Genomic DNA, 18,200 nt, shown 5'->3' with positions numbered 1-18,200 from the left:
AAAAATTATAATATTTTTCCCTCATTATAAATTCTTTATAAAATATTCAATATTATTTTGTAGAAAAATGTTTTATAACTCCTTTAAAAAGGTGTTTGATTACTTCATAATAATAGAAACTGACCATCCAAATTCAATACAAGAGTAGAGAGATCTAATTAAAAATTATAAATTTATATTAAATGCATATTAAAACACAAAATGATAATAAATAAAATTGAATATAAAATGATATTAAATAATATTGAATTATATAATGACCAATTTAACATGCTTGACGGAGGTCCACATAGACTGTGGTAATGTATGAACAGATCTAGATCATAATATAATATTGAAATGCTCTCCACTCTTCTATCATGAAGCCATGAGCTAACCACACAGCGAACTATTCTTTCGCCTTTTACTAAAGAATACCGTGTGTTTGTCTCGTCAAATGGCATATTCTGCAATTTAGTTCAGAGTTGGTTTTATTTGAATATTGAATTACTGAGTTTATTGAATAAAAGACATGCACATGCAAATTTACTTATTTGAAAACAAAACAGTGTAGAAGAGGAAGTTCCTTAAAAGGAATTCGAATACTGAAACAAAATTTGTAAGTGAAAATTAATAATTAGCTTCTCTTTTCTAAGGTAGTTTACATACAAATACAACATAATATAATCCAAACATATGAATTACCAAAATACATTAATATTACCTTTGCATATATGTTAATTCCTTGTATTGATGACGAAAGAGGTTCACTGCATTAAAAGAAAATAAACTTAATTTGGACATTAGATCCCTGTTTGACTTTCTCCGCATTTTTGCTAAGATCGAATTCAATCCCTTTTTTGCAAATGAAGCCTTCATTTTCTTGCAAATCATGCAATCCAAACAGAAACTACACTTCCAATTTTATGAACATTTCTCTTGATACAGACACAACATTAATCCAAGATATAAGCTTCTGTAAAAATATAAATACAATCACGGATAGGTTGATTAAGTGTATACATGCCAGTGTGATAACTCTCAGAGACCAATTAAAAACTAACTGGTATGAAAGACATTCAAATATTTTTATAGACAACTCTGTTTTTTAATGTTGATTAATATTTAAAACACATTCAAATATCTTAAGAGTAGTTTATTGGGATTGGACAAGTAGAAAAAAAACTTAAAAATATTAAAAGAAAAGGTAGGAATCATCCTATCCATTGCTGGAGTCACTGGTCAAATCAGCATCTGCAAACTAACGTCTCACATCAACTATGACAATTGATGGAAACGACAGACAGAAGTTGTTATAAAATAACTTGTCAGATGATATTGCAAACTATCTTTACGCTTGGGGGCAATGACGGAGCTAGTGAGATTCTAACCGAGGTGCGTGTATTACTGGTTGAAAACTATTTCCAAAACCCCTCTTTGTCCTGGGTTCATCTTTGGCCTTTGAGAATTTCTGGAAGAGCTCCCTTAGGAGTAAAGCCCTATAATTGTTGGTACAAAGTTGTATACATTTGTAATATTCAAATAAAGTTGAAATAACTATAAATTTTGGCTGTAGAATTTTGTGAGAGATACTCATGAAGTTTGGTTTTGATCATACTAAATGTGAATGGAACTGGCAGTAGAATTTTGTGAGGGTTAAGTCATTCTTATTTTTAATTTTATAACAATAGAAACTGAAAATATATATAAGATATATGTTTCATAACTCTTTGCTACATTGAAATGCATAATGGTTGCTCCAAGAGAATTCTATATTTATTAATAACACAACAAACTCAACAGAAAGAATCTTATATATTTATTAATAACACACCAGAGTTACAGAGGTTAATACATTATATTTATGAAGTTAACCTGTTAATGAGAAGGAAAGAATTTAAAAGATACCAGACAGCCTTTGATACAGTTACAAATTATTATACATATAAAACACGTTTATCTCCATTTGCAGTTGTCACATAATCCATATCATTCTTTCAAATAGTATTTAATTATTTTGTAACAATAGAAACTGAAAAATATTAAACACTTATTTTTTAGAAAATTTAAAATTATAAAATATAAAAATTATGCAAAAGAAATTATAACAGACAGGTTTCACTGGTTGATAAATTTTCTTTATAAGATATTTATTAATATTTTTATTAAAACTGTTTTATAACTCTTTTAAAAGGATGGTTAATTATTTATAATAATAGAAATTGAAAAAATTAATCCAACTCAATAACAGAGTAGAGATCGAATGAAAGTGTTATATTAAATGCACATTAAAATATATAAAACGATATCAAATAAAAATAATTGAATTATATGATGCGGAAGTTAGCATTTCTGACCAAAAGTCCACATCGACTGTGCTAGTGTATGAACAGACGAATGGTCATAATATAATACGAAAATACTCCTCAGTAGCATCTCACGGAGCCATGAGATAAACACATAGCGAACTATTCTTTCGCCTTTTACTAAAGAATACCGTGTGTTTGTCTCGCTAAGTGGCATACGCCTATTTTTGGAAGAGCCCTGAAAAGGGCTCTGCAATTTTAGTTTAAAGATCATTTTTATGGTATAATTTAGATCATAGAATTAAAGATTTTTTTCTCAGTTTCTGTAAGTTTGTATTATCTTTCAAACCTATGATAACAAGTACGATGAGAGGCTCCCTAACCCTGTGTTTAACTATTGACATCCAATCAGGCAGTTTTGTTTCATTGTCAGCATTAAAGTGTAACCTATTCTGCATATATTATTGTTCCAGAGATATTCAGTTTTATACCAAAGACTCGATTAGCATAGTGACTAGAAAGGCTGAAACTAACACTTCAAACTTAAAGAAGTAATTTAAAGTAAGTAAAATAAGTCTACATACATACCACTAGTCACCACTCATGTACATCTGTAACCCATTTGAAATAACAAATAATACAGAATAATATAATCAAACATTGCTCAATATAATACAAATTAGATTGAAAAAATATATATTTATAATTGAAACTGACACTGTAGAACACTCCCAACAGGCATACTCTTAAAAAAAAGTGTATGCCATTTAAAAGTAATAAACACAGTTTTCTTATTTAGAAGACGAAAGAATATTTCGCTGTTAGTCAAGTGACTCCATAAGAAACATTTATGAAAATCCTTTCATTTTATGGTGCAATAAGTTCACTTGCCTATAGAATCCCATTTCGTGTGAGTGCATGAACCGTCCTTGAAGAGAAGGTGTCTGGCAACTCCATGGAACAAAAAGAAGGCTATAAAATGACATTAATCTATTCATCTACTTTAAAACAAAGCTATAAATAAAAGATAGTGATTTTAAAAAAATAACGAGATGAAAATAAAAAATAATATTTTACAAGAGAAAAATATTAATTCCAAATTGTAAAAAAATAAAATAAAATTTCGCTTATGTTTTGTGACAACTAAATACATATTAAACCCACTCCAAAAATGGACGTAAAGATAATTAACTCTATGCATTATGGCAAAATATATTAATATCTAGCCAAAATTTTCTGGATAACTCATTCAGAGTGTCATTGTCCAGTAGTTCATGGAATAACTGATGGCAAGATATAATATCTACCCTCTTAGCTCCCAGATTGCAACAAGAGTAATGAGTGATCATAAACAAATTCTTGACAAAAGCAACTATAGATTATAATTTTCACTCGCCATGTGAAGGGCCAATTCTTCAAGGATCACATAAACTTCATCCAGATTCAGATGGACTGAATTCCCTGACGAAAACATGTAAACTTTCTTTCGCAGCTCAATCCAACTCTGACCAGGTACTTTTTTAAGACCTTTTGTCCTTGCTGACACCCTCACTCTTGCGAAGTCATCCCACCTTCCAGTTGCAGCGTATATATTTGACAGCAGCATGATGCTCCCTGTTATTTTTGACTTCAGGGTTAGAATTTGTGATGCTGTTTCTTCTGCAATGTCCACGTCTCTATACATTCTACATGAGTTTAAAAGAGCTCCCCAAATATACTCATTAGGTTCCATAGGCATATTTCGAACAATATCAGTTGCTTCCTTCAAAAGTCCAGCACGACCAAAGAGGTCAACCATGCATGCATAATGCTCTACATTAGGTTCAATCCTAAACTTTCTGGCCATCTGATAAAAAATGTTACGACCAGCGGCAACAAGTCCAGCATGACTGCAAGCAGATAGAATAGCCACAAAAGTGATGTTGTCTGGCTTCATTCCAGCTCTAATCATCTCATCAAAACTTCTTAAAGCATTCTCACCAAGCCCATGCATTCCATAACCCCCAATTAATGAGTTCCACGAAATTAAATCTCTACCCTTAATACTATCAAACACTAAATGTCCTTCCTTGAAGTTGCCACACTTCATATACATGTTAATCAGACCATTTCCCACCAAAATACTGTCACCCACCAAATTCCTAATGGCATAACCATGGAGCTCCTTGCCAACCTTCAATGCAGCTAACTCTGCACAAACCGATAAAACGCAGGAAATTGTCACACAATTTGCCATTACTTTAGAAAGCTGCATTTGCCTAAAAAGTTCCAGTGACTTCTCACCAAGCCCCTTAGAAGCAAAGCCACTAATCACCGCACTCCAACTTATAACATTAGGCCTCACTGGGGATTGACCATCTGTACATGACTTCTCCATCTGCAAAAATGCTGCATAGGCCTCCTCACACAATCCAGATTCAGCATACGCCGATATCAAAGCATTCCAACTTACTAGGCTCTTGTTCTTTATATCCAAAAACACCCTTTGTGCATCCCCCAAGTTTTGGTGCTTCCCATATGTCCCTATCAGAGCATTTTTCACAAACAAATAATCTTCATATCCACCTTTAACAACAAGCCCATGGATTTCTTTACCCCAGTCAACTTGAAGCATAGTAGCACACACAGACAACATCACGGCCAATGCTTCAGCACTGATTTCAATTGTCCTTGTCCTCATCAACTTAAACAACTCTAGAGTTTCGTCATAAAGCCCACATCTAGCATGACTTGACAAGAGAGAGGTCCATGTCACAGAATTCGGCTGCAAACCTTCCAACTCCATCCTTTTAAAAATAGCAGAAGCACCAAGAGAATCACAGTTGAAAGCATAACCCGAAACCATAGTATTCCACGAGACTAGGCTTCTAACAGACATTCCATCAAACAGTTGGCGAGAATCCTCCATTCGCCCGTGCTTCCCATACATACCCACGAGTTCATTGACGACGTGAAGATGATTCCGAAAACCCAGCTGCAAAGCATGACAATGGACAATCCTGCAGAGATCAGAAACAGCCAGAGACGAGCAGGCCCGTATTATCAAGGGAAGAGTGAAGCCGTCGGGAAAAATTCCAAGGTTTCGCATTTCAAGATAAAGTCGAAGCGCGTGTTGATGGTAGCCATGAGAGACATTGGCTCTGATAATGGAATTCCACAAAAGAAGATGATGGAGTCCCTCAACTGGGATTGCAGCAAACACTTTGCGAGCGTCAGAGAGAAAGCCAAAGCGGGCGTAAACGGCTATGAGGCTGGCGGCCAAGAAGGGTAAACGATGGGCGGCGGTGAGAAGCAATTGGGAGTGAAGCTGGCGAGCTTGATGCAGAGTGAGACAACGCCGGAAAAAGGCATGGAAGGAATCAACAAGTTCATGGCTGTGGGTAACGTAGAAAGGGTGCGTGTGGAGGTGGGAGATTGAAGGAGAGACCACAAAAATGGATTGGAATGGTGACAAGAGAGAATGGAAACACTTGGAAGCTGCATTCCGCATCAAGCTTTTCAACCATCTTAGTTTCCACTGTCAGACACACAACCAGGTTTTTGTACACATGCTTCGGGTTAAATCAAAGAAACAATTTCCCAAAATAACAAAAGCATTTATAAAACTTGTCAACAAGGTGACATGACAAAGCACCTGTTCGACTTACTTTTGGATCGTCCCGCGTAGAGTGAGAAAGAAAAGGTTTTATAATCAGTCACAACCAAAATCACACTCCAGCAGTCACCAAAACTTCTGCACATACAATACTGCAGCTATGCGTTTGTACTATATGGTTCATGGCTGCTCATATGTAATCATTAATGTCCACTTAAAACATCTGAAAAACATTAATGCTCTTAGGCCTGGTTCATCCTAAGCCTTCTAGAATTTCTGGAAGGGTTTTATGTTTTATGATGTATTGTTGAGTTAAATGTGGATAAAGTAGTTCTCAGGATGTTTAATTTTATAACAATAGAAACTGAAAACATATAACAATTATTTGTGGAAATGTATAGCAGGTTTATGTTTGATAAATTTTTTATAAGATAAACTTTTATATTAAATGTCTCATGACTTTTTGAAGATGGTGTTTAATTAATTTAAAACAATAGAAACTGAGAAGTATATAACAATTATTTGAGAGAAAATTTAAAATTACAAAAGATAAAAAATTTTATGCAAAAAAAAGTTAGAACATGTTTCTTTGTTTGATAAGTTTTCTTAATAAAATATTCAATAGTATTTTTATAAAAAATGTTTAATTATTTTATAATAATAGAAACTGAAAACAATTGATCGAAAGTCAATAACAGCGTAGAGATCTAATTAAAATTTTATATTAAAACATAAAATGATAAAAATAAAAAATCAAATAAAATTGAATAGACCAAGTTAAACATGTTTGATTGAAGTCCACATCGACTATGGTAATGTATGAACAGATCTAGGATCATAATATAATATGGGTATGCTCTATATTAACTTTCACGGAGCCATGAGATAAGCACATAGCGAACTATTCTTTCGCCTTTTACTAAAGAATACCGTGTGCTTGTCTCGCAAAGTGGCATACGCCTATTTTTGGAAGAGCCTTTGTTAAAAGGGCTCTGTAACTTTAGTTGGAAATTATTCTTTTCTTAGTTATTGAGCTGTTATTTTTTCGTAGTTATTAAGCTGTTATTTTTTCTTAGTTATTGAGCTGTTTTGAATGTGGCCCTTCTTTAAGGGTCACAATTCAGTTTTTGAAAACAAGCGATTTGTTTATTCTCCCTGAATCATAATACTGTTGCAAGCATAAACACTAAGGGGAATATTTTACTATGCACCTTTTATACGTTTTACAAATTGTTAACTTATTTTCTTCTCAAATTTTGTCATGCATCTGAAATATGTCATTATATTTACATAGATTAATTTATAGTTCTTTTAAATGTACTCGTTATATTGGATTTTTTTAGAGTAATTATCTTCAATTTCATAGTAATTTGTAATGTTTTGAAGGGAATAAATTACTCATCCATTACTGCTCCCCCTTCTGGGAACCGAGGTTGGTATGCCCTTCATTATATTTTGGTTAAAGAATAGAGTTCATACATAGTATTCAACCTCTTCAGTAAAATTCTAATTTACATGTATGCCACTCGCAACCTTTTCCAGAAAATTCTAATTTACACTAACATTACAGAGTCCTTGGTCAAAACTCTTCCCTCTTACGAAAATTCTAATTTACATTAACATTATAGAGTCCCTCTCGTCAATACGCTGTTTATCGTATGAATCACTGTTTGATGTGAATTTTGATCAGGCATGTGAAATTGGACTACTCTGTCATCTATTGCAAAAATTCAACTAATATTGCAGAGCCTTTTATCAGACTCTTCCAAAAATACACGTATGCCATTAAAAGTGATAAATACACGGTATTCTTTAGTAAAAGGCGAAAGAATAGTTCGCTTTGCACTTATCACATGGCTCCATGAATAATATCATAGCAGTCTCTTATTATTGTACTATAATCATCACATTGACTTTTACAATACCACTCGATGTGGGTTTAATAAGAAATGTAAATTTGGCTGTTTTAATACCAGAGTAGTGTTTTTCAATACTATCCATGTTTCATTTAACTAAATTGCTCACAAATTTAGTCACTGAGATTCTCTTTAAGAATATTTTTGGCCGCATCTTCGGATTTAAATTTACTGTCTCACTCATTGAAAGCACCACAGAGAACACTCTTGACAGTAAACTATAATCAAACAGTCCTCAGCACATTGATTAACTGAAAAATCAAAACTGATATTACATAGCCCTCCAAATAAGAGGTTTCTTTCGTAAACAAAATGTTGCTTGTTATGACAATTACCAGATTCCTTTTAGTAAGAGGTGGAAGAATATTTCTCACATTCTCAGTTTATACTTAGCCCAATTAGATTAGTTTGATTTGAGAGAATAGATGAGTATGGAGAACCAAATATTTAAGTTTCTAGGTATGACTGGTTCGTTCTCCAAATTTTTCCTATCACTTTTCTGAGTTCTGACTGAATTTGTTGATTTTTTTTGTGGTATTTAGAATTTCTATTTTTCTATAATGTACTTGTAGATATTATTATGGCAGAGAACACATATTTTGTACATACAGCTGAAAATCCACAGAATGGGCACTACATTGAGCAATAGATGTCCCTGCATAACTTCTTGAAGTATTTTTCACATAATTTAGTATTTTTTGTCAAATTTTACTATAATGATTCCTGTGTTTGAAGCAAAAATGTTTTTGAATTAGACTATGAATTAGAAATGTCTGAAGAAGTTCTATTGCTATTTTTCCAAACAATCCACATCTATATAAGGAATGTGATGGACCTGTGATAATGACAAAACAATCAGAATAATCAACTTCTTCCCAATTCAAATCTTGAGAAATCCTCCCTCTTTGTCCTCAGTTATATCAGCAAATAATTTGAAAACCTTACTATGACAGTCCGTTGTGATCGGTTGTCAGTGCTTTGCTTTAGGAAGAAGTGTGTCCACAGCTTCTTCTTGTACCAAAAGATTTATTATCTTAATCATTTGTGGCCTCTGTACTGTGCAACTGTAAACTCTTCATGCCATCCAAATCTTCGTTTATTTTTGTGAGAATATCATCTGTAGTGAGTTCTGAATCAAAACCAAACCTATTAATGCATGTTCCTATCAGGTGTCTGCACCCCAAATTTACCAAAGATAAATTAGAAATAAGTTGACCACAAAATTTATCAGTAACGGCTCAATATTGTTAATTTAGTAAAGGGTCTGAATGGATTTCAGCCCTTCAAAAAGGGTATGCAGATCCTGCGTACCCTGAAGGCTAAGAACCGTTACTGGTTAAAGGTCTTTCATCTTAGCCATTCTGCAAAATTGATCTGTAGAAAGAAAGTCATAGAGAGGTCATCAAAGTGTATTTCAGTTCCAAATTTTTTTATGTATGAGGATATACACTATTTGTTGTTGTCGTTGATCATGTATCTCTTTCTGTTTGTTAAGCATTAATTCGTGATGCATTGAGTACATTACTTTGATTGTAATAAATCTTCAACTGCAGAATATACATACTCACACAAGCCACACACTCCCATATCAAATAAAAACCTCGTAACTTTCATTCAGACCAACCAAAAGCTAAAAAGAAATCTTAATATAGCTGCAAAAAGATTCAAGTCCATAAGTCTGCATTCAGAACGAAAATCAGTTTGTATGTGTTTGAATAAAGAAGTAATCTGCATTTCAAAACTAAAATCAGTTAGTATGTGTTTCGTGTCTGATTTTTACTTCAGCCACTTAGAAGACTGTAGATTTCAAATTTATGTTCTTTAATTGTTACATCAATAAGCATTTGACTTCAAGTACTTGTTTTAACTCTTAAAGTTTGTGACATCAACTTCCAATGCCATTATAGTCAGTAATGACGAACAAATTTGCATTGTCATTAGAATTTGCTTTGAGAAAGTTTAATGGGAATTTAGTTGAAATTTCTGTCCCCTATACATAAGCAAACCCAATGACTCAAATTCTTGCCCCTTGTGAGCATTACTTATGATGACAGTAGTGCTACCTTGGTTCTCAACCAGGTTGATAACTAGGCTGAAGCAAGGTTCTGTTGCACTCTGAAAGCTCACTGTCTCACCTGGAACAATGGTTACAAGACCAATTACAGGGTCATCTTCTAAAAGACTTTACGGTCTTACAGAACTCTTGTTTCCTCAAACTCACTGCATACCAATGTCAAGGCCTGAACAACTTCACCCATAAAAGGACGCTGAGTGACTTCTGACTGCACGCACATGGATGCAATTGCTGCAACCTTTACAATGGTATCAATGGAAACACTATCCTTCATAATTGGGTCTATGAGCTTCTGCAAACCCTCCTTACTTGTAAGAAGTGGACGAGCCCAAGCAACAAGGTTTTCTTGGCCCGTTGGCTGTGACAAATCCACAGGCTTTCTTCCACTTAGCAGCTCAAGGAGTACAACTCCATAGCTGTAAACATCACTTTTGACAAGAAGATGTCCTGTCATTGCATATTCAGGAGCTACGTAGCTTCAAAACAAGATGCCAACGAGACAAAATCAGTTTTCATCTAGAGGAAGTGAAATGAGTACATTGCAAACACCGTTAATTTGACTATCATGTCCATGACCCATGAAATCATCAATACAAAAAGGTCTAGGAAGAGATTGTTACCCAAATGTACCAATAACATGAGTTGAAATGGGCTTGTTTCCCTCGTTCAATGTTGTTCTAGCCAAGCCAAAATCTGAAACTTTGGGTACAAAATCGTATTCCAATAAGATGTTGCTGGATTTGAAGTCTCTGTGTATGACACATGGATTACAATCTTCATGCAGATAGGCTAATCCTCTAGCTGCACCAAGTGCAATCTTCATCCGGGCATTCCAATCAAGTGGTTCGGTTTCTTTGTCCACACCTAGCCACAAGTTAGAGTATTAAAAATCAGGCTCTTAAAAATTGGCTTTCAAAAGTGTTGATGACTTTCATCATCACATCAGTGACTTAGCCTACCATGTAAGTGGGATTCCACGCTGCCATTAGGGACAAGCTCATAAACTAAGCAGCGAGTCTGTTTCTCTGTGCATATACCTATCAATTTAACTAAATTCCTATGGTGCAAGCAGCTAAGCATCTCTGACTCTGCAAAGAATTCATGGTCACCATGCTGGTCATCCCTTTTGAGAATCTTCACAGCCACCTCTCTGCCATCATTTAAGTCACCCTTATAAACAAGACCGAAGCCACCTTCTCCAAGTATGCTTGAAGAATTGAAGTTATTTGTTGCTTTCTCGATTTCGTTCAAAGAAAATATTTTAGCTGATCCTGCATAGATTATTGTTCCAGAACTGAAGGACATTGATCTAGAACCTGGCATGCTCGCATAAGTCAATGACCTAACACTGGCAGTTCCTGCTTTGAACATATTCATAATGAATTCCACTGTTATCTACTTGAACATGGAGATTCTCAAGTAAATAGCTAAGATGAAGATTTTTCAAGCACAATGTCTGAATAAATCCCAGAATACAAAAAACTAAATTAGCACTGTAACCAGAAAAGCCGAAATTGACACTTCAAACTTCATGAAGTGAGTTGTCCATGAAATTAGGTCTTCAAAAATTACCAAAAGGTAAAGGTAGTCCTCACTTGCTTTTAGAATAAACATTTGATATGAGTTTTGTCTCAAACATAGACACCTACAATATTGGTATTCTCCAGTCATCTCTGGTACCCACAATCAATATTTCCATTTTAAAGATTTCAAATAAAAGGACAGAAGTATTTCTAATTGCATGAAAGAAATCATCACAACGCTTAATTGTTTAAACAACGGATAGAAAACAAAAACTTCCTTGTTACGGTATCTAAAGTGCCATCAAGACTTTGAAGAAATCAGTACTTTAAGTTACCTGATCGTTTTGAAGATGATGACATTTTTGCATCTGGAATATGTCCAGGTTCAAGAGTGCTGGAACCACATTTTAAGAGAAAAAGCCATACAAGTCCAATGAATAGAACGAAGGCGGCCAAAGATGAAAGGATGATCATAATAAGCATTCTTCCACCACTCCCTTCTTTTTGCTTCCTTGAGACATTTACTCCTAAAGGTTTCATTATTGTTACATTGTTGTCGTGACCAGAGTATGGTTCAACATCTATACCGTAAACATTTGAAGGTGGAGATGGTGGAAGACCTGAATATGTTATCAAAAAAGGATAAATGAAATCAAATATACTACATTTATTGACTTCATATAGTACAACACAAAATGGTCTTAAAAAAATTATTAATGTATAACCTGGATAATGAACATAGAGCACTTCATAGGAACCGAAGGTAGAAGAATCACTGAGTATCTCTCTCTGCCAGAATTTCTTATATATTAAAAGAGCTGTTGTATCATCAAATTTCACTCCTTGGGGTACCAAGTTTATGAGAACAGTGGTTTTCTCGACCTGCTGAGTAGTTGCATCGGCTCCCACAATGCGTACTTGATTACGGTTCAAAAAAACACTAGCTGAAATTTCTTTGGCCAGCTTTGAAACAGAAGGAAAAAACTTGTTTATTGCAATGCTGATGCGTAGTTTAACTTGGAGTGGCCAAACACAACCACAAGGTGATCCAGGAAGTGTATATGTCAAGGGCTCGGAGCATGTCAGTGACATACAACCTAAAGACCAATTAGGAAAAAGATCAATACACAGATATCGGATAACTTGGGTGGGATTATTGAAGAGAAGGAATCAATAATACCTTTGTTAGGCGGTGGAGATGGTAGAACCAAAGCATATGCTGCTGGTGGAGTTCTTGTCTTCTTCACTGATGAACCTTGAGGTGAAATTCTGGGTGAAGTATAGGGTACTGATGGTGATGGACAGAGCAAGGCACAAACAATGAGGTGCTAACTCTAGTTAGCAGTCAAGGTAGACAACACATAAGAAACAAAAGTAAGAGAAATGAATGTTTAATACCATTCAAGTGCTGTGATAGAAGTGTTGGTGCTGGTGCAGGAGCTTGTGCGGGTGCATTTACAGGTGAAGAGAATGAATGTTGTGATTTGAAGACAGGAGGATGACCTAGATTTTCAAGAGAAGTTTACAGAAGAAATGTAGTTAATTTTGAGGTGTTCAAGGCAAGAAATGTTGAAACTGTGCATTAACTTTATGTGTCAGATAATTAAACCTTGATGAGTATGGGGGTTGGTTGAAAAGGTTGGTCCAGGAGCTTGGTTGCTGAACTTTCTTCTTGAATGGTGATGCTTATGGTGTGGAATTGGAGAGTCCATAGAACTGTGCGTCCATTTCCTTTTGGGGAATGGTTGGGAAGGTGAAAGAGCAATATTTCCGGGAATTCTTGAAGATGCCTTGGAAGGTGGAAGTGTAGAACTAGCAGGAACTCTAGTAGGTGACTCTGTGGGTGGGAATGCAATGCTTGAAGGGCTTCGGATTCTTGAATGGTGCAAATAGCTTGCTACAGAATTTAAAATCACTTCAGTCTCACAGAGAATCAACATGAAAAACCATAGCAGCGGATACTATGAACATCTAAATAAAGCTTGGAACTAGTTTCCCATCTATTTATTTTCCAGCAAAGGAACAGTTCCTCAAACAAAAAAATACCCTTTAATGTGTAAATGTATAATGAACCACATTTCATGTTCAACAACAATTTATGAACTTTTTTCAAACGGATCAAACATGCAGCAGTATGTATAAAGCAACTGATGAGAACATCTAAATCAAACTCATACCAGCATATTCATGAAGATGGGGTGTACATGTAACAAAATGTAGCTTAATTAGCAGGAAAATGAGCTGCAATTCCATTCTGAAGATCTTTCACCGACAAATTGAAGTGTGTTTGTTTGGAGTTAGCAGCAGCAGCATATACGCTGAAGCACAGTAAGAGAGAAGCTACTACGAAAAAGACTAAAATATAAGCAAACCGACAGTGGTAACCAAATTAATAGGAAATAAGATGGCAAGAGAATGGTTTAGGAAGGAGAAGACAAGCATGCTTCCTGTTTTCATAATTAATGACTGGGAAATGACAGTTTTATTGTTCTTGAGAATAACTGAGCAGCTAAAAAATCACCACAGTAGAATCCCAGCGACTAGATACAGAATAACTTCTCTGTAAGATGGTTGGTGGGGTTGGAGTTCTGTTAGTGTAGTTTCATCGTATTAATATAAATATTTTTACAATATTTTAACACAGTGTCATTTTTTTAGTATATTAACAAATAAATAATGAATTAATAAAAGAATAATATATGTATTGTATAAAAATGTTGTAAAAAAATTTATATAGAAATATTTTTTTTCTTGATTTTAAGAGAGAGAAGAGACAAAGTACTGAATCACATAAACGTTTACTTAGGAGAGACTCTCGAATTAACTATATTAACTGTTTGAATTAGATGTTTATTCTGTGAAAGAATTTGAGATTGGTTAAATATATTATTCATTTTTAAATTATTATACAAGATTGCATTTTACTTTTAATTAAATTATAAAATATTTTATTTTATGAAAATTATATAAAATCTCCTTTCCAATAAACAGTATGTGTAGTGTGTATAAAACATCTTTACGGACAAAAGATAAATTATATTATAATTCACTGTACAAATATTGTGTCTATCTTGAAAAAAATATTTTTATAAATTTTTCTTGTAATGATTTAAGAACGAAAAATATATTTAATTTTTAAATAAAGCATTAACTGACTTTCTTTCTAATTATTTTTCACCCAAAGGAATTTTGCTTTTGGTTTAATTTATATAACTTACATAGCTACTCTGGGGGTTGGAAAGCAAAAAAACCTCATTCATTTCTTTACATAAAAATTATTGTACAAAAAGTTTTTTTTTTCAAAAAAAAATATAGTTTAAAGATCAATGGAAGCAGATTTCTTGATAACTGTCTATTTTGTTTATGAATCGTTTGATTTAAATTTCATTTGTAACACTTCAACTTGTTTTAGATGTTAAAGTCATTTGTTGATGCAATTATAGTGATAACACCAACATCTGTTGGTGGAAGTGAAGAACTTGACTTTTCAAGAATAAAATCTTAAGTAATATATATATATATATATATATATATATATATATATATATATATATATATATATATATATATATATATTAGCTTTCTGGAAGATCTGTTTGACTCAATTTAGTCAAGATTTATGTCTTTAAAATACCCAACAGTTTTATTGCGTGGAGTTATGAGGTTAGACAGGAATTTAATTTAAAATTATTTTAAATTTGTATACTAAAAGTATTATTCATTTGATTTGATAATATTAAAGCTAAGTAGGTGGTGTGATTGCTAATCAAGTTCTCTCGCATTAATGATATTCACAAAATTAAAAGATGTTTCCTATCAATAATACAGTTTTAAAAACTAATATAAAAAACATTTTTCATTAAACGATTTAATAAACTATCTGATTTATTTAGACCTCTTTATAATCAAGTATCCAATTATAAGGTTACATGTTAATAAACAAGAGAACCATGGGTATTTCATATACTTTCAATCTAACTTAATAAAAAATAAGTTGTTAAAATAAAATATTTGAAGGGATTATAGTTAGTGATATCCTATTTAACTTGGAAAGTATTTTTCTAGTTAATAGGGAAAATTGTCTTCTGGTCAATAAAAGAACATATTTTTATAATGCTATAAATAAATATTTGAAATAAATCAAGAAAATGAAATATTTTAAGTATATGGAATTGAATATTCACTTTCTTCACTTCTTAACTTTTTTTTTTTGTTAGTATTTTTCAAATCGATTAGTTGTATCAGTTAAAAACAGTTTAAATCAGTTTGATATTTGATTAAATTATAAATTAATGATGTTATAAAAATCTTAATAATCATATAGTAAATTTCTTCATAAAATTTTGATTAGAATATATTTAATAATAGTTTAATTCTATTAAACATGATTATTAATTTAATTATCCCAGTTCGAACGATTAATTTAATGTAATTTAGGTAATATATACCGATTGATACAAATAATTATAGCAAATAAAACATAATTATTTCTTCTCATCGACAAATACAAAATATTTTAAGGTTGTAAATGATCATTATGTTTTACCAATCAAAAATTTATACAAGAGATGCCAACATTCATAAATGTAAAAACTTCATATTGTTGTAGGAAATTTTAAAAGTTTACTAACATACATTCGATATAAATTTCCATTTTTTTTATTTATTTTATTCTTGTATTCATAAAATTAAATTTCTCATTCCATTAATGAATATCATGTAAGAAAAATAAAAGTACAAATAAAAAAAATAGTTTTCCATGCTTCAATAATCAATTGCCAAGTTACTTTAAAATAATAGAAATATGAAAAACATTATATATATATATATATATATATATATATATATATATATATATATATATATACTGATTTGGTAGTTGCTTTGAAATGCGTTCCAAGATTTAATATCTACCCTTCAGTCACCTTCTACCATCTATCACAACTACCCAAAAATAAAATACTAATAAATGATCACTTGTGTCGGTGAAGTTACCCCAACTTTAAATGCTCTCTTTTACAACATTTTTAATGTTAGAAGACACGTAAAAACGATAATATTTTAATAATTTTTTTTAACAATTTTTTATAATATATCACTGTTTTATTATTGTTTTATATATTTTATAGAATTAATCACAAGTTATTACATAAATAAATGGTTGTTAAAAAATTTTCCAAAAAAAATTGTTAAAAATTTTCTTTTCTAAAAAGAAACTGCGTGTCTAAATTATTTCTTCATGGCTTTCATGTTTAATAGGTTTATGTTTAATACCAATAAATAGTTGCAATAACATGGCATAGGGGGTTTAGGAAAAATAGTCACGTTTGTAGGAAAATAATAAAACTTATCTTTTAATCATATTACTCCTTTGATTGACCTTTATTTTAGGTTAATTATTTTAACATTTTCAAATACTTGATGACCTTTGAGTTAATGTCGGTTATAATCATTTACTAAGTTACTAATAAACTTAGCCGGTTACCAAATATACTTATCAGTATCAATCATACCAAATATATTAATTTTAATGCTAATTAATTTCATAATAAAGTATATTTATTTATAATAATTTTAATTAAATTAATATATTCATTTCAAAACTTATAAATAAATGTTTTGATGTGAAGAGGTACATTATGTGTATTTATTTATATATTAACGGTTAATTATCAAATATTAAATTAATTTTGAGATCGAATCTTATCTTAATCTAGACAAATAATTTAATACAACATTTAACATTTAGATCATAAACAAAACATAATAATTCTAATAAATGACCTCGATCCGATATTCAAATAAATTAGATTAAATATAAAATAAAAACACATAAATATTTACTTAATACAATATATCACTTAACAGAACATATCATACATAAATGGCGAAATTTCAGTAATATAACACGTATAAAAGTGTTAAAAATTAAACAATATAACTTGTTTGGAGTAGGATTAAAAATCTGTATCCGCATTTATGTGTTAATAATTATTTTGGGATTTTATTTGCACAGGTCTAATCCTTAGTTTGAAGATAACATGTGCAAAAGAATAAATAACCTTGTATTATTGACTTTAATTGTGTGAATGATTAAATAAAATACGTGATTTATGATTAGAGATCGATAATTGGTAGTTGCCATTCATATAATTTGGTGCTATGCAAAGTCCCAAGGAGGAAATCAGGGAAATCGTGGCCGTGTGATCATTTCACGAAGACGATAACGCAAAGGTGGCAAGCAGAGAATTAAAGCCATGAAGTCCACTGCATCAGTTTCATATAATGAACATCGTTTTTCGCACGTTGGAAGAGAGTCTAGAATGTATTAGTAACATCTCACATCACATATACCCTAATTCTCAAACCTCCACTTTCACTACGGGCGCGTTGCGTTCACTCCCCTACACCCAACATTTTATTTTCCTTGCAATTAATACTATTTAATTATCAAGGATTAATGTTCTTAAATAATTGCCAAATAATTAAAAAGAAAAAGTAACGAGTATGCATATTAGTGATTTAATTGATTGGGTGGTGGGTGAGTAATATGAAAAAGAAAATAGTTGTCTAAAACATAATCGTAAATGTCATTGAATGTGTCTTTAATTTCTTTGGTCAAATCCCAATTGAAATTTTAATTAGGTGGGAGAAAAACAAGTTGACCTTAAGTACGATGGTGACGCTGACTAATGAAGGAGATTTAGAAATTAAGCGTGAAGAGCATTTTGTTGCTGCATTTGTACGCACGCGCCAAAATTGAGAGAGCTGGATCCAGCTAAAGGGTGTTGTTAGAACGTTACCATC

The 18,200-nt window shown here is 32.2% G+C and overlaps 2 protein-coding genes and 5 non-coding genes across 7 annotated transcripts; 4 read left to right on the top strand and 3 right to left on the bottom strand.

Annotated features, from left to right (window-relative positions):
* Positions 1 to 363: 363 nt before the first annotated feature.
* LOC124843868 (U5 spliceosomal RNA) lies at positions 364 to 479 on the top strand. Its single transcript, XR_007029318.2, has one exon. It is a non-coding gene; the product is annotated as a U5 spliceosomal RNA (small nuclear RNA).
* Positions 480 to 1,326: 847 nt separating this feature from the next.
* On the top strand, positions 1,327 to 1,471 carry LOC124843867 (U4 spliceosomal RNA). The gene has a single exon (XR_007029317.2). It is a non-coding gene; the product is annotated as a U4 spliceosomal RNA (small nuclear RNA).
* A 951-nt stretch (positions 1,472 to 2,422) lies between these two features.
* Positions 2,423 to 2,537, top strand: LOC124843869 (U5 spliceosomal RNA). The gene has a single exon (XR_007029319.1). It is a non-coding gene; the product is annotated as a U5 spliceosomal RNA (small nuclear RNA).
* Positions 2,538 to 3,338: 801 nt separating this feature from the next.
* Positions 3,339 to 6,074, bottom strand: LOC124843843 (Pentatricopeptide repeat (PPR-like) superfamily protein). Its single transcript, XM_088092506.1, has one exon. It carries the CDS (start codon positions 5,773 to 5,775, stop codon positions 3,658 to 3,660), a length of 2,118 nt encoding a protein of 705 aa, XP_087948632.1. The 5' UTR covers positions 5,776 to 6,074; the 3' UTR covers positions 3,339 to 3,657.
* A 682-nt stretch (positions 6,075 to 6,756) lies between these two features.
* On the top strand, positions 6,757 to 6,873 carry LOC124843872 (U5 spliceosomal RNA). The gene has a single exon (XR_007029322.2). It is a non-coding gene; the product is annotated as a U5 spliceosomal RNA (small nuclear RNA).
* A 751-nt stretch (positions 6,874 to 7,624) lies between these two features.
* LOC124843870 (U5 spliceosomal RNA) lies at positions 7,625 to 7,739 on the bottom strand. The gene has a single exon (XR_007029320.1). It is a non-coding gene; the product is annotated as a U5 spliceosomal RNA (small nuclear RNA).
* Positions 7,740 to 9,710: 1,971 nt separating this feature from the next.
* On the bottom strand, positions 9,711 to 13,826 carry LOC124843852 (receptor-like serine/threonine-protein kinase ALE2). Its single transcript, XM_088093656.1, has 9 exons — positions 13,571 to 13,826; positions 13,003 to 13,290; positions 12,792 to 12,896; positions 12,574 to 12,681; positions 12,119 to 12,490; positions 11,729 to 12,013; positions 10,830 to 11,228; positions 10,491 to 10,734; positions 9,711 to 10,346 (listed from the first exon to the last, which is right to left on the bottom strand). The coding sequence occupies exons 1-9, from the start codon at positions 13,644 to 13,646 to the stop codon at positions 9,989 to 9,991; spliced, it is 2,235 nt and encodes a 744-aa protein (XP_087949782.1). The 5' UTR covers positions 13,647 to 13,826; the 3' UTR covers positions 9,711 to 9,988.
* Between the last annotated feature and the right edge of the window lie 4,374 nt (positions 13,827 to 18,200).

The sequence above is a fragment of the Vigna umbellata genome, chromosome 6 (genome assembly GCF_029865625.1).
Source record: "Vigna umbellata cultivar VRB3 chromosome 6, Vumbellata_1.0, whole genome shotgun sequence".
Classification (NCBI taxonomy): Eukaryota; Viridiplantae; Streptophyta; class Magnoliopsida; order Fabales; family Fabaceae; genus Vigna; species Vigna umbellata.
Note: the sequence above shows the minus strand (reverse complement) of the source record. Positions and strands in the feature narration are given on the sequence as shown.

Excerpts from the sequence above, each read along its gene's own strand:
- LOC124843852 (XM_088093656.1), bottom strand. The coding sequence starts at position 13,646 with ATGGAATTGCAGCTCATTTTCCTGCTAATTAAGCTACATTTTGTTACA. Across the intron at positions 12,682-12,791 it reads TCTATCACAGCACTTGAATG|TACCCTATACTTCACCCAGA; the intron begins GTATTAAACATT and ends CATCACCATCAG. Across the intron at positions 10,735-10,829 it reads CGTGGAATCCCACTTACATG|GTGTGGACAAAGAAACCGAA; the intron begins GTAGGCTAAGTC and ends ACTTGTGGCTAG.
- LOC124843843 (XM_088092506.1), bottom strand. The coding sequence starts at position 5,775 with ATGCGGAATGCAGCTTCCAAGTGTTTCCATTCTCTCTTGTCACCATTC.